Source organism: Aquarana catesbeiana, linkage group LG13 (assembly GCF_042186555.1).
Source record: "Aquarana catesbeiana isolate 2022-GZ linkage group LG13, ASM4218655v1, whole genome shotgun sequence".
NCBI classification, from domain to species: Eukaryota; Metazoa; Chordata; class Amphibia; order Anura; family Ranidae; genus Aquarana; species Aquarana catesbeiana.
This window is the reverse complement of record NC_133336.1, coordinates 148,805,178-148,821,973: the sequence shown is the minus strand read 5'-3', so window position 1 is coordinate 148,821,973 and position 16,796 is coordinate 148,805,178. Positions and strand designations below refer to the sequence as shown.

Genomic DNA, 16,796 nt, shown 5'->3' with positions numbered 1-16,796 from the left:
GGGCTGCTGCACACAGAAGGTTTTTTATCTGTTTTATTCTTCCATGTTTTCTATTTTAACAGTGATCCAAGGATAGGATAATTGTCAAGTTTAGTTTCCTTTGATCATTTTGTTTGTTATGGTTTTTCAGCATAGAAAATTATGGATGCTGTTGTAAGAGGCGAAAAATCTCCTGCAGTTTAAGAGTCTATCACTGATGAGACAGTGGACATATCCTCAACAGTCATCTCTCATCCTGGGATTTTTGGATTAGGAAGCAAGCTTAATGCTATTCGTACTGGTGTGTTTATGTGTTTTTCCTTTCTTTGACATGGGTGTTGTTTATAGGGACTTAGTTTAAATTCTTGGTGCCAGTAGAGAAGTTCAATCAAATATAGTTGCAAGTTTTCACAAAAAAAGAGGGTAAATTATCAGGCAATAAGAGAATAACATTTTTGCTGTTAAGGTTGCTTGCAAAGCAAAGGGGAACTTCCATTTATATGTAATTCCTTTAATTCTCAGAATTTACAGTAAGGGCGGAGTGCTCTCCTATTTTTCAGAGTAATGAGTGATAGATCTTGGTATAGTGTAATGGTGTTCCCATTGAAAGTAATCAGTTCATTTTGCCTTGCTTTAGCAAGTATCTCTTCTTTTGGGCAGAAATTGCTTAAAGTGGAGTTCCACCCAAAAATGGAACTTCCACTTTTTGGATTCCTCCCCCCCTCCGGTGTCACATTTGGCACCTTTCAGGGGGGAGGAGGGAGCAGATACCGGTCTAATACAGGTATTTGCTCCAACTTCCTGGCATAGATCACCGTGGCGCTTGCGGTGACCTACGCCACTTCCGGCGCCTACGCTCTCCTCCACCTCTGTGTTCTGTGAGACACAGAACACAGCAGGGACCAGAGAGGATGCTCAGGGCAACTTGCACATGCGCAGTAGGGAACCAGGAAGTGAAGCCACAAGGCTTCGCTTCCTTATCCCCTCACCGAGGATGGCGGCGGCAGCAGCCAAGAGCCGAAGGACGGATCGGCTTCGGCTGCTAACATTGCGGGCTCCCTGGACAGGTAAGTATCCATATATTAAAAGTCAGCAGCTGCAGTATTTGTAGCTGCTGGCTTTTATTTATTTTTTTTCAGCGAACCTCCGCTTTAAACAGCATATTTTATCTCTTGACGAGGCTGTATCTGGTCCTTTAGGTTTCAGGGCTCTATAAGCTTGGTCATAATCAATTTGGGATTCAGGTGGTCTCTCCAAAAAAAATTGAGCATAGCGCAGGTTTGATTTGGTCAGCAATCACCGCTTCAGGGACCCCCCTTACTCTAATATTGTTCCTTCTGTCCCCTGTTGTCCAGATCTTCTAGTTGTCTGATGAGGTGTAATAAATGTGTGCTGGTGATTTCTTCCAGACTGTTTATCGCTCTCTCCCTCTTTTTAGCCAATCGATCTGCAGAGGATAGTTGCTCTGTTAGAAGCGATCTGAAAGAGATCTGCTTTTAAGTCTGTGATGACTGTTCAGAATGAGTTCTTAATGTCTGCAGAGATGGTCATGTCTGCAAATGTGAGTGGGTGATCTGGGTGCATTGTTTCTCTCACCGAGTCCTCTGAAGCAGATAGGGACTCCTCATTAAAGTTGTCCCTGTGTCGGGCCCTCGCCATCTTGCTGCAAGCCAGGCTGCTTCTGGTTGAAGTTTGTCTCTTGAAAATATCCGGGATAACCCTGAGCTCGCCACTGACTTGTGGCATCGCTTATGTGGGTTAGATTTAGTCAATCTACCCATTTTGGAGCAGAAACGGCATGCATCCATCTCCGTAGCACACCAAGCTATGTTTCTATGTCTGGCTGCATATAAAACCTGGTACACAAGGGCCGAATAACAGCCAGTTCAACAGAAACTGCTTGACATTCAGCCCATGTTTTAAGCAGCCTGTCCGACTTCTGTTAAATGGGCATGCTGGAAAAGCAGCTGCCGATCGACATCTGATCAGTGCTCAAAGCCAATAGCTGCAATTGCTGACCAGTGTGTTTTGGCAGAACACAATAGCTCAGCGGGGAGATCGCTGTACTAACATCACATATTTAGTACAGTGAGCTCCTTAGTTTGTTTTGTTTCATTTGGCCCGCTGGGTTGAACAAAAAGAAAAAAATGCCTGTGTGTACCAAGTTTTATTCAGGGATACGACTAATGCCGGCCATACATGGTTCAAATCTCTTACCGGCTGAGATTCAAACCATTAGTGGGCAAGCTGAAAGTACAAATTTGAACAATCGATCAACTTAGGTACAAGCAGCCTGCCGAATTTGCTATAGCCGCTGGCGATAATCATGGTTTTCTCCCAGCGGGTATGCCTTTCCCCGTCTGCTCCTGCCCTCCCCCCCCCGGAAGAAGACAATGGCCCAGCAGGAGGGATTCCCCTGGTAACACTGTCTGTGTTGATGGGGGACTCGTGCAAATCTTTTTTCTGCAACCCGTGGTTATAATTTAGTTCATGGTCATGGAAAAAAAAACAGACAGTCTGGTTGTACTTACGTTGATCAATAAATCAACTGCAGTACAACCAGCCTATCCAGAGATTGATTTGAAATGTAGACAGTTACTGCTGAAACAGCCAAATTTTGATCAGTCTATGGCAGGCTTTAGTTGCAGTGGTAAACAAATGGGCACCTAAGATAGATTAAACAGTTATTAATGTTTTCATAGTTTTCTTGTGGAGGAAAAAGAACTGCAACCAACACACTTAAGTAATAATAGGCTTGCTCTAACTCAAAGCAACTATTACCTAGGGCCAAAAGACACTTTTCTGCTGCATTATGGTAATGTAGTGTTAAGGCATGTGTGGCTGCAACGTAGGTTACATGCATTAGTGTGTTGTGGTGCCATTCATACTAAATGCAACGCAGCTCCAACACACATGTTGCAGTGTGCCACCGTTAACAATTCACTACCATGCACTGTGAGGTGCTGCGTTGCTTAAGATGGTGCATATCTGTTCTTTTTGTTGTGTTTGACATTTTAGGGTTTTGTCAGCCTGTTTTAACTTGTTGCCTTAATGCAAAACATAATTTAAAGCACATTAATTAGGTTAAAATAAAATTATTACTTTTGAACATTATTGCTTAGCTTTCACTGTAGATTATGATGATCAAACTTAAGTACAGAATTTATATATACTGAAGTATATTTAAAGAAGCTTACTTTGTAGAGAAATAATTGTGGCATTGATCGCACACACGAGCTGGGTTTTCTCGACAGCCTTCCACGACCATCTTCTTCATTGAGCAGGAACTGCATACCAACCTACCACATCGCCTACAGTGATGTCTGCGATTAAACTACAAGAGAAACAGACAAAATATGACTCTGGCTTTGCTACTAATTCACAATAGTCAAAAACGGTTTGAAAAGCTTACAGTGCCTTGAAAAAGTATTCACACCCCTTGCAATTTTCCACATTTTGTCATGTTACAGCCAAAAACGTAAATGTATTTTATTGGGATTTTATGCGATAGACCAACACAAAGTTGCACATAATTGTGCAGTGGAAGGAAAATAATAAATGTTTTTCAACATTTTTTACAAATAAATATGTGAAAAGTGTGGCGTGCATTTGTATTCAGCCCCCTTTACTCTACTACCCCTAACTAAAATATAGTGTAACCAATTGCTTTCAGAAGTCACCTAATTAGTAAATAGAGTCCACCTGTGTGTAATTTAATCTCAGTATAAATACAGCTGTTCTGTGAAGCCCTCAGAGGTTTGTTAGAGAACCTTAGTGAACAAACAGCAACATGAAGGCCAAGAAACACAGACAGGTCAGGGATAAATTTGTGGAGAAGTTTAAAGCAGGGTTAAGTTATAAAAAAAAATCCCAAGCTTTGAACATCTCATGGAGCACTGTTCAATCCATCATCCAAAATGGAAAGAGTATTGAACACCACCTCCCAAGACATAGCCATCCACCTAAACTGACAGACCGGGCAAGGAGAGCATATTACTGACTCTGCAGGAGCTGCAGAGATCCACAGCTCAGGTGGGAGAATCTGTCCACAGGACAACTATTAGTGGTGCCTTTATGAAAGAGTGGCAAGAAGAAAGACATTGTTGAAAGAGAGCCATAAGAAGTCCCATTTGCAGTTTGCAAGAAGCCATGTGGGGGACACAGCAAATATGTGGAAGAAGGTTCTCTGGTCAGATGAGACCAAAATTGAACTTTTTGGCCTAAAAACATAACACTATGTGTGGCAGAAAACTAACACTGCACATCACCATGAACACACCATCCATGAAACATGGTGGTGGCAGAATCATGTTGTGGGGATGCTTTTCTTCAGCAGGGACAAGGTAGATGGATGGAGCCAAATACAGGGCAATCTTAAGTGAAAATCTGTTATAGTCTGCAAAAGATTTGAGACTGGGGCGGAGGTTCACTTTCCAGCAGGGCGATGACCCTGAACATACAGTGGTTTAGCAATCAAAGCACATGGCCCAGTCATACAAATGCATGCCACACTTTTCACATGTTAGTAAAAAAAAAAATTGAAAACCGTCTATTTGCATTCCACTTCACAATTATGTGCCATTTTGTTATGGACTATCACATGCATCCTCATATTTCGTTGTTGTGCCTTTGGTCCGCATGAGCTTCCAATATAGACACTTGTTTGTTTTTATCAGATAACGGTGAGTACGGTCCATTGACAAGGCTGTGTTGTGGACTTATGCCCCTTCTATCCTTAATACATTTTTTCTTTTCTTTTTTATAATCTATGATATATATCGCAGATATCGCTATTATTTTTCTATTTTGGACGGCTTATTAACTACAAAAACATACATCCCTCCCTACGGGTGATCTAGCAATTTCCTTGGACTGTCTAGGCAGCAAGCTCTGAGGGGTCTCCCCCCACTCCTCCCTGAACACCCCTGAAACTGCGGTCTCCCTGGAACTCATCACTGTGGTATGGAGTTGACGTAGGGGTGGTGTCTGTGGTGGTTGAGGATTTGGAGGTGATGGGTGAAGGGTGGGGTTGAGTTGGGTTTTTTTTTTCTTTTTTTTTGATGGAGTCATGGTTGTGCAAGCTACAGAGCTACTGACATGTATAAATGTAAATATTATGTGTCATTTCAAATACTTTTCTTTTGTGATTATTTCTTGTTTCTTTTTATACATCCAAGGTTGATCATATCATGTGTATTGTTATTCAGTAATCAAATATCCTCGTCCATTTTCCTGATGAAGCCTTCCCGGCGAAACATGTTGAAATCTTTGGACGTGGTTACGCTAAGATTTATGTGACTACAGTCTTCTCCTTCATTTGTCAATGTTTGGTAATGGATGTTTACCTCTGACTGTGATTGTAAGCTGTATTTACTTTTCACTGTCCTTTTAAACTGTTTTTTCAATAAATATTTATATAATTTTACTTAATAGTGTTTTCATGTACCTTCAGTACCTTTAAAGTCCCACATTCTACACATTTTTGCTATGCGAGTGTCACAGCAAAGGGTCTGAATACTTGGGACCATGTGATATTTCAGTTTTTCTTTTTTAATAAATCTTCAAAAATGTCAACAATTCTGTGTTTTTCTGTCAATATGGGGTGCTGTGTGTAGTCAAGCGTAGTCAAGGAACAAGTCAAGAGTTGATAACAAGTGGTAGCAAAATTTGGACGGCAGCAAGGAAGAGAGGAGTGAGACAATGGCTGAGAGAGCACAATAGTCTGGCAAACAGGAAGTGCAAAGACATGGCTTAAATCAGGAAGTTCATGGGAGGAGAAAAAAGTTCAGGGTTCAAGACTGGATCATTCAAAGAATTGTCCAGGGAACAGTCCACCATTCCAGGTAGATAAGCAGGAAGAGGCATCACCCGACACAGCAGAGGCTCTAGGTTCAAATCCAGGCCCTGACAATACTCCCCTCCTCCCAGGACATCTTGGGGCCAGGTTTGTGAGGAAAGTTCTGGTGGAATTCTCTTGTTAATCTCGGGGCATGAACATTCTCCTCGGGCTCCCAATAATTCTCTTCTTGCCCATATCCTTCCCTTTGAACCATATATTGTAATATGTTCCCAAATATTCTGGAATTAGGAATTTTCTCCACTACAATCTCTTCTTCACCCTGTACCTTAACAGGTGGAGGAGGTGGAAGAATTCCTCCACAAAAAAGTATTTTCATGAACTGGTTTGAGTAGCGATATGTAAAAAAACAGGGTGCATTTTCATACTGTCATGAAGTTTTCAGCGAAAGGTGATTGGGTGGATCTGAATAGCAACCTAGGAAGGTCCCACAAACTTTTGTCCCAACCTTGCAGATGTAACAAGAACCTTCACATTTCTAGTTGACAACAAACTTTGTCACCCACATTAAAGGTAGGAAGTGATCTGTGATGTCTATCAGCATCCCTCTTATAACATTCCTAAACCTCCCTCAATATCTCTATTAACTTCTCCTGAATTTCTTGCAATGTAGTTAATCTGTTGGCAACAGCAGGAATTGGAGTTGAGATAGAGAGATAAAAACTGGATGATACCCAATGTTTAAAAAAAAAAAAGGCCTGTGAGAGATGGAGATATGTTTAGAATTGGTATAAGCAAATTCTGTCGTAGGAACTAGGGATGAGCTTCGAGTTCGAGTCAAACTCATGTTCGACTCGAACATGGGCTGTTCGCCAGTTCGCCGAAAAGCGAACAATTTGGGGTGTTCGCGGCATATTCGAAAGCCGCGGAACACCCTTTAAAAGTCTATGGGAGAAATCAAAAGTGCTCTTTTTAAAGGCTTATATGCATGGTATTGTCATAAAAAGTGTTTGGGGACCTGAATCCTGCCCCGGGGACAAGGATCAATGCAAAAAAAAGTTTTAAAAACGGCCGTTTTTTCGGGAGCAGTGATTTTAATAATGTTTAAAGTGAAACAATAAAAGTGTAATATCCCTTTAAATTTCGTACCTGGGGGTGTCTATAGTATGCCTGTAAAGGGGCGCATGTTTCCCATGTTTAGAACAGTCTGACAGCAAAATGACATTTCAAAGGAAAAAAAGCCATTTACTGTAAAACTACTCGCGGCTATAATGAATTGCTGGTCCGACAATATACATAAAAGTTCATTGATAAAAACGGCATGAGAATTCCCCACAGGGGAACCCCGGACCAAAATTTTTAAAAAAATGACGTGGGGGGTCCCCCTAAATTCCATACCAGGCCCTTCAGGTCTGGTATGGATATTAAGGGGAACCCCGGCCAAAATTTAAAAAAAAAAACATTGCGTGGGGTCCCCCTCAAAATCCATACCAGACCCTTATCCGAGCACGCAACCTGGCAGGCCGCAGGAAAAGAGGGGGGGACGAGAGAGCGCCCCGCCTCCTGAACCGTACCAGGCCATATGCCCTCAACAATGGGAGGGTGCTTTGGGGTAGCCCCCCAAAACACCTTGTCCCCATGTTGATGGGGACAAGGGCCTCATCCCCACAACCCTTGCCCGGTGGTTGTGGGGGTCTGTGGGCGGGGGGCTTATCGGAATCTGGAAGCCCCCTTTAACAAGGGGACCCCCAGATCCCGGCCCTCCCCCCTATGTGAAATGGTAAGGGGGTACCCTACCATTTCACAAAAAACTGTCAAAAATGTTAAAAATGACAGTTTTTGACAATTCCTTTATTTAAATGCTTCTTCTTTCTTCTATCTTCTTTCTTCTATCATCTTTTGTCTATCTTCTATCTTCCTTCGGTTTCTTCCTCCATCTTCTTCTTCTTCTGGTTCTTCCTCCGGTTTTCTCGTCTGGCATCTTCCTCCACAGCGTCCGCATCTTCTTTCCTTCTTCTCCTCGGGCCGCTCCGCATCCATGATGGCATGGACGGAGGCTCCCGCTGTGACGCTTCTCCTCTTCTGATGGTTCTTAAATAACGGGGGCTGGGGCCACCTGGTGACTCCGCCCCCCTCTGACGCACGGGGACTTGACGGGGACTTCCCTGTGGCATTCCCTGTGATGTCAGAGGGGGCGGGGTCACCCGTTACGTAACCCCGCCCCCTTCTGACGTCACAGGGAATGCCACAGGGAAGTCCCTGTCAAGTCCCCATGCGTCAGAGGGGGGCCCTGCCCCCCCTTATTTAAGAACTGCCAGAAGAGGAGAAGCGTCATACAGCGGGAGCCTCCCTCCATGCCATCATGGATGCGGAGCGGCCCCGAGGAGGAGGAAAGAAGACGCCAACGCCGTGGAGGAAGATGCCGGACGAGAACACCGGAGGAAGAACCAGAAGAAGAATTAGATGGAGGAAGAAACCGAAGGAAGATAGAAGATAGAAGAAAGCAGATAGAAGAAAGAAGATAGAAGAAGCATTTAAATAAAGGAATTGTCAAAAACTGTCTTTTGTCATTTTTAACATTTTTGACAGTTTTGTGAAATGGTAGGGGTACTTTTGTACCCCCTTACCATTTCACACAGGGGGGGAGGGCCAGGATCTGGGGGTCCCCTTGTTAAAGGGGGCTTCCAGATTCTGATAAGCCCCCTGCCCGCAGACCCCCACAACCACCGGGCAAGGGTTGTGGGGATGAGGCCCTTGTCCCCATCAACATGGGGACAAAGTGTTTTGGGGGGCTACCCCAAAGCACCCTCCCAATGTTGATGGCATGTGGCCTGGTACAGTTCAGGAGGGGGGACGCTCTCTCGTCCCCTCCTCTTTTCCTGCGGCCTGCCAGGTTGCATGCTCGGATAAGGGTCTGGTATGCATTTTTGGGGGGAGTTTTGCTGGCGACATTTCCGATCATGTGTACACGGCATAAGTCACGCAGCTCACAACAAGGAAAGGCATGTGCACAGCCTCATCACCTAACCTCGGAACAGCAAGTCAGAGGGCCCAAACATGAACACACAAACCATAAGAAACGATACCAGAGCAGGCTAAGTGACCAGCCAGATTACCATCTTCATGCTAAAAATACATCTACAGGACACCGAACAGGCCCTGCCCCCTTCCAGGCAAAATAGAGACATAAAATTGTAAGGGAGGAGACCGGGAGGATAATGAGCAGACAGGATGCTTGTCCCCATTAGGCATTGCCACGTGGGGCATGCAGACTAATAGCCGAATCTGGCTCCTGTGAAGTAGAGATGCCGGATTACGAGGCCCGTCCAGAATACCCCGTTGCCCGTAAACTAATCTCCCCGCCCCGACAGGGGAGAGCGAACAGACTCCAGCAGGAAGACAAAACATATGACATTGGTTGGGAAAAACCCAGTGGCCTGACTCGACTGAAACAGGTCCCTGGGTATCCAAGCCTTAATCCCAGTGTCCCGTACTTGAAGCTGTATGGTTGAATAACCACGCCCTAGGGCCGGGCACTCAGTGGACCCTGTCCACCTCCAACTAGTAGTAGTAGTAGTAGGAGGTTTGCCCAGGACTGGTTGCCTCCAGAATGCCACAAAGTTGCAGGTTATTGTGCCTGCTGCGATTTTCCCCATCATCTAGCCGTAGTTGAACCTCAACAAGATGGCGGCGGAAGGCTTGCTGCTCCATCTCCACGGTGGTGATGTGGGCATTCGTAGCATTTGTGGATGTCTCTAAGTCAGTCACTCGCTCCTCCACAGTGTCCACCTGCTGGCGGAGATCATGTAGCTCCCGCATAAGAGCATTTACAATTGATGCTGCCATGGCCTGAAGATCTTGTTTGGTGGGCAGGCCTGGGACAATGTCCCGGAGGGCCCCCTCAGGATGGCTGCCTGTCCCCACCATGCTTTCTGATGTAGGCTAGGAGTCTATGCGGGTAAGTCTGGGGATAAGATAGGAGAGCCGACGATCCACGAGCTGATGAGTCCCAAGCTGCTGCAGCCCCACCTGTGTGCCTTTCTAGCTGTTATTGTGACCGGCGGGTACCGCCACCGGAGTGGCCAGTGCCATCTTGGATTAAGCCGCGGGAGAAGATACATTGTGTTGCTGCAAAAAGTAGTGTGTAATTTTGGGTCCTCGTGGTTCCCCAGTGCTCAACGGGTGCTTACAGTCCCCCGGCACGTAGAAGGGGCTTCCCTGATCGTGTCCACGGCAGTTTCCCTGCCTCAGCCTGTGCAGAGCTCCGAGTAGCACATCCTTGCGCTACCATCACCAAGGCACGCCCCCATCTTGAGTATGCCAACCAGTTCTGGGCACCAGTCCTCAGGAAGGATGTGCCGGAACTGGAGAGAGTCCAGAGAAGGGCAACAAAGCTAATTAAGGGAATGGAGGAACTCAGCTATGGGGAAAGACTACAAGCATTGAACGTATTCTCTCTGAAGAGGAGACACATGAGAGGGGATATGATAGTGAAGTTAGAAGGCTGACCGGAGGCTAGCCTGCATTTGTAGGAGGAGTTTCCGGGTTCACAGGGCATCGCGTCACTTCTGGTATTCGTTCTAGCTGAGCGACAGCGCGGTCCACTGCAGGAGACTCGTGTCGGTTCACCTCTCCCGGTGCTCGCAGTTCTGATAGGGCGGGCAGAGGGCATCCACGGGGGGCCAGCATCGGATGCCACTTGTAATGCACAGGCCAACTGCTCACAGCGTGCCTCCATTCTTGAGGCAAGGCCTTGGAGAGGGGGGAGGGGGACAGAGAAGCCAGCTGGTCTGTCACTGGAGGTCCGGGTAAAGGAAGACGCATGCTGTCAGTTGATGTTCATGGGGTGTTCCAGTCAGGGGATCTGGGGGATGTTGTAGGCCCCCAGGCAGGGGGATAGCCAGGTTCAGCCGGTGGTTTCTCAGCTCCCAGATCAGATGCTGTGGGGTGTTGAGGTCACTGCGTCTCAGCGCAGTTGGGCTCTAATTTGTCAGGGGCTGAAAGGAAGAGTAAAAAAAAAAGCTGGGCGGGGACTTGTAGTTCCACAGCATGGCTCCACAACTCCTCATCCATCATTCACAAGTCTTCTGTTGTAGCAGCACTACAGGGTCCTCTCTCAGCTGGTACCATGCTGGGACATCACCTGTTGTCCACACCATCCATAGTGTGTGGGGTGGGAAGTCACTGGTCAAGTTATTTGTGATTGTTTGTTACACAATATAAGTGATTTCTCTATATCTCTACCATGTTGTTATATCCCTTGCTATTTTGATATAGTTGCATATACCTATGTTATATACACAGGTGAACTCCTGCTTTACGTCATACTTCGGTCATGGCATTACTGTCATGTCATGTGGTCATGGCATTGCGATCATGACATTTCAGTCATGCTGGAGTGGCATCATCAGTAGCCCTGAGGGTTGTCAGGACCTCTGCTCGGTTAAGGGCCTCAATGGTTTTGGGGGGGTTGCAGGCCACAGTTCCTTTCACCCAGGAGGGGTTGTGCTGGGACTAATAGTTCCTGATAGTTCCAAGGGTCACAGTTGCTTAGTGCAGGGTTGCACTAGGACTTGTAGTTCCTCAAGGCATGGCTGCTCACAGCTCCGTACCACTGTGATACTGCTCATCCAGCCGGTCATAGTCACTATAGAATAGGGGCGAATTGCTTAGGTCCGGGGGGGTTGTCAATCCTTCACCTCATGCATAGGCATATGGTCATTTCTAAGTTCCGACACTTTGAGCATCGGGCATACTGTACGTTCAACAGTATTCGTTCCATCCTTATGTTCATATCTACCCACCACGGCCTGTGGGTATCGTAGCCCTGTGTCGGTGGGGGGCTCAGCATCCTATGTCCCATGGATGCAGGGCTGGAATATGGGTAGGCCAATTTTTCATCAGTTTTCATTGGGCACATTTCATCTCTGTGTTTCATCTTTGAGTATCATACAGTTACGGCACATACATCAGTAGTCGTTTCCATCCTCATGTTCATTTCCATGTCTCATCGTACTTTTTGTTCAGTTATTCCATTGTATACCCAGGTATAGTTAGCTAGTGCTCACATCTTAGGATCTGTCACGTCTACAGACACATACGGGCTGAGGCTTTTTTTAATTGATTGTTGGACCACAATCTTCTCGCCCATATACCATACGTCACACAATGCACATTCATTTCATTACACCTGTACGACTACCCATCACAGTCTGTTGGTACCTTAGCCCTGAGTGTTCAATTTTTAATTACCTGTCTTTGCGCTGCAGGTTACTCTGGCCCATTTACTGCATACACTAGGGTGGTGGTTGTCATTAGGTTCATATTCACACGCTGTTGGTCTTGCCATTACTGCACCTACGTCTATATACTTTGGTAGGCACGGAAGGGGTGTTTTTCATGTTCTGGTTGTCTGTTACTTTCTGTAGTTTGTGTTTCCTTAGATTTGGGCATGTTGCACGTTTCAGAAGGCGACTAATTCGCATTCATCCCTCCAACCCACGTGGGGGTTCAGAGCATGATAGCACCTCGTCATTAAGGAGTTGGCGTATACCTAAGCTCACAGTGGAGCTTCGTCACAAGAGTTTTCCTTTCCTGGACACAGATAGGAAGGCAGTACTCTTCAGATTATCAAATCCATCTCAGCCACTCCCATCCACCAGCATAGAACATGTTCCTGGGCATAATTCTTTAACTCAGATTCATGCAGTGCTAAATGTGTTCTTCATATCCATGTTATAGTTGTAAGACAGGATGGAGGTGATCGAAGCCCACTCTGCAAGAACTGAGGTATCAGCTGCACCCCCAGCTCCTGCTTTTCCTAACATTCCTGCAGGTATGTCGGTATCCCTTAAGTCCACCTGTTTTTTCAAGCCTTCTGGTTCGTCATGACTAAGCCAAGTAAATGTTTCCTTGTTTGGGGCTTGTTTAGAAGACCACTCATCCCGGTCTTCAGACAGTTTCTATGGGGGGGAATTATCAGTAGGCCTTCACACGGGCCCCATCACTATCCCGTCGGAGTCTATCAAAAGTAATAGCTTCACTGCAGCAGTCATGCTTCCTGTGTCAATGAGTTACTGGAGGCAGGAATTTTCAAGGGGTTTGTGTTTGGTCCATTTCTTTCACCATCATTCTGAATGTGGAGGGGTGGCCCACCGGGGTGGTCAGTGGCAAGTTTTCCTATATCATTTTATTTATGATTTGTCTGCCTTCATTCACGTGGAAGAATTTTTGTTGAAGTACTTGTCCGTGGATCTGGCGATCGAGCACATTCTACAGTTAGGCATGGGGTATTTAGCTATCCAAAGCTGATATTACCAATGCTTTGAAGCTATTTCCTATCAGTCCTGCCCTTGGGTATGGCATGGTAAGTGGCATAAACGTTATTTCACCACCCGGTTAACGTTCAAGTTAAAAGCAGTCCTTGGCTTCTTTGCCAAGCACTCCATTGGATCTTGGATAGCTGCGAGGGGGTCAGGGAATAATTGTATCTAGTTGATTTCCTGCGGTTAGAAGTCCCTTGTCACCGCGCAGGGATCTGCAGTCTCACAGGGTCATCACATTTTGGGCATCACTCTTGGTTCTTATCCCATGATTGCGAGGTAGTTTGGGGAACTGGTCAGATCATTCATCTTTTGTCCGATCCCCAGTCTGTTCCAAAAGGGGGCTTACAGTCACCATGCCATGAGAATTATTCCATAGGATAGAGCTTTTGACCCAGGTTACTGGCCCTCCTTCCCCTGCATCAGGACTCTGACTTGGTTGTCAGGTTACAAACAGAGGTACGACCCGACTTAATCATGTGGGACCAGTTCCTGTGTGACTGGAATGGCATTTTAATGTTCATTCCACAACCAATGAGCAGATTTCTTGGAGTGTTGCAGATGTCACTGAGTTGATTTTCGGCCATCTTTGGACGTGAGTGGTTGGCCCCTGGAAGTTTGTCTGCCCAAGCTTGTGCATACTAAGGCATTGTTCGTTATTTGCCCAATACTTACAGTAACAGTGACATGGGGACCGGTTGGTCAGGGCACTCAGTGTTTTCTTTACAGATGGTTTGGCCACAGCCAAATTACTAATTAGGTAGATCGGGGTCCCTTCTCATAATGTCTTTCATGCGTAGGTTGACATCAAGTTTCACTTCCTGGGAGAGTTCATCAGTGCGAATCACAATGGCGCATCCAATGCATTATCTTGACTGCATCTTCTTAAATTTTTCTCACAGCACCCGGGAGCAGAGCTGGTGGGCAAACCGATTCTCCCTGCTGGTTATGGATTAGTCACACTCCGGACACAGGTGACCAATCTGGCTAATAGTTCATCATCCAGAAATGCTCTGAAAGATTATACCAAGGGTTGGAAGATTTTCTCAGGTGCATGACTCTGGTTTTCGCTGCATTTTGCCACAGCGAATTGGCCTTATCTGCCAACACTATCAAGTATATCTGTAGGGGCCTGAAATGCTGGACACCTGATAAACTCCTGAAAGTCCATCCATTTTTTGTGGCTCACTCTCAAAAACTTCCCAATAACAAGAATAGTCAGATAGGCCAGGGGTTTGTGGTAAAGTTGCCAGAACTAGAGTAACTGGTGTCCGATTAAAGTGTTTGACCTTCTCTGCAATCATTTTGCAGTAGCTCCTCTGAACAGCCCTTGAGCCCTTTTCCCATGCATCCTCTCACTACAAGCAGTTTATTCCCATGTCCGGTTTTCTCGCTAAAATATCCAAAACCATTTATTGGACACTTGTGTAAGATCAGGGCAGCTTTCGTAGGTTCCAAACAGGGGGTCCCTTATTATATCATCAAGTACACGGGGCGATGGAGTTCCTCCTGTTATAGCAGATTCATACCGGAACCCTATACTGAAGTCATCTGGGCATTCACTACTTCTCTAGACTGATTGTTGTTACCGGCCCTTCATCAAAGCTTGCATATCACACCTACTTTCGTGTCTTTTTGCCCTCTTTTAGGTGTACTGACCAGCTAGGCCAAAGCACATCTCAGGTCTTGGTAGTTAGGGTTATCACATTTCCAAGTGAAGACTCTGACTTCAAATACCATACTGGCGACCTTAGCATAGGGAAAAAAAAAATATTTAGTGAAAGGGCATTTAAAAAGACGCGGCCATTCACCAAAATTGGAAGAGAAGCAGTTTAACCTTAAACTGCGTAGAGGGTTCTTTGCTGTCAGAGTAGCAAGGATGTACATACAGGGATATACAATGTAATACCGACACATAATCACACACATAGAATGGACTTGATGGACTTGTGTCTTTTTTCAACCTCACCTACTAAGGATGTCAAATTCTCTTTCACAAGCCATGGTATCAGCAGGGAGTGTTGATAGTTTCAAAAAACTATTAGATGGGCACCTCAACTACCACAACATACAGGGGTATACAATGTACTATTGACAAACACATACACACTGTCAGAAACCATGAACCAGACAGAAGTACAGTAAAATCACACTTGTTTATTAATAACAATAAAAAGGCAAATTAAGTAGTCAAAGCATAGCCAGAGTCCAGTAACCAGATCGGGTAATCAGCCAAGCCAGAGTTCAGTAACCAGATCGGGTAATCAGCCAGGCCAGAAGTCAGGGATCCAAGTAGAGGAACAGCAAGCAGGATAAGGAGCCAGAAGGTATGTCAGCAAAACCAGTCTTTAAACAGGAACGGAGGAGATGGTTTCTTGTGATGTGACCAAGGCGAAGGCAGGAATGAAGTGAGCTGGAGATCTTTAAGTAGGCGGGACTGACGAGCAGATCCACAACAGCTGGTTAACTGTGGAGAGAGAGGAGAGCTGGCAATTAGCCGACAGCTGAGCGGCCAGCTCAAAGAAGGAAGGGCTGAGCCAGCCCTGACAGCACCCCCTCCTCAACGATCCCTCCCCCTCGGAGGAGCACCGGGCTTGAGGGGAAAACATCTATGGAAATCACGGAGGAGGGCAGGAGCATGTACGTCCGAGGATGAGACCCAGGAGCATTCCTCCGGACCGTACCCCTTCCAATGCACCAGGTACTGTATGAACCCACGGGAGTCAACAATGGATTGTACCTCATACTCCTCATGGTTCTCAACCTCTATAGGGTGAGGACGTGGCACCGAGGTGGTAAAAGCGGTTTCAATAAGGAGACATGAAACACATTTGAGATGCGCATACTAGGAGGAAGGTCCAACGCGTAAGCCACTTCGTTAACCCTGCGAAGGATACGGAAAGGCCCAATAAACCGAGGTTCCAACTTCAGTGAGGGAACACGAAGTTGGAGGTTGCGAGATGACAGCCAGACCCTGTCCCCAACCTGGTAGGAAGGTGCAGGCAGGCGTCTGCGGTCAGCATGGAGTCTGTACCTATCATTAGCAAGACGCAAAGCCTCCTAGACTTGTGCCCAAGTGGAACGAAGACCACGGAGATGCTCCTCTAGCGCAGGAATACTCTGCGGAACAAATACCTAGTCAGGCAACATGGAAGGTTGGAAACCATAATTTGCCATAAATGGAGACAACCGGGAAGCAGATTTCAAGGCACTGTTGTGAGCAAACTCTGCCCATGGTAATAGGCCTGACCAGTTGTGATGGTCAGAAATATAGTAACGTAGGAATTGCTCCAAGGACCGATTGGCTCGTTCTGTGGCCCCATTAGACTGCGGGTGATACGCAGAGGAGAAAGCAAGCTGAATTCCCTACAACAAAACAAACACTCTTGCGCATAAATGTGTAAGCCCGACAGTTCAAAGTTCAGGATGGATGATAGCTTTCGGCCTTGCTGCCCTCAAGGATAGGGATATCCTAGCAATCAAACAAAAAACTAAAGAGAGAGGGTGCACCGGCCTTGTGCATTATCCTTAAAAAAGTTTATTAAAACGAACACATAAAAACTACTACTCACAAAGGTAGATGAAAATCACGCTTGAATGATCTTTTTGGCTAGTGGTGATCAATCCACTGATGGCAGTCTCCAGATCTTAAGGGGAAGTCTTCCTCTTCCTCTTTTGTTTTTTGTTCAAGCTGAATT

General features: G+C 45.9%; 1 protein-coding gene across 1 annotated transcript in view; it reads right to left on the bottom strand.

Moving 5' to 3' along the window:
- The window catches only part of ZFYVE26 (zinc finger FYVE-type containing 26), a gene marked incomplete in the record, with an annotated part of 1,901,467 nt that overhangs the window by 640,533 nt on the left and 1,244,138 nt on the right, over positions 1-16,796 (bottom strand). Inside the window, 1 exon segment of the mRNA XM_073610828.1 lies at positions 3,177-3,313. Within this exon segment, the coding sequence (XP_073466929.1) occupies positions 3,177-3,313 (137 nt within the window).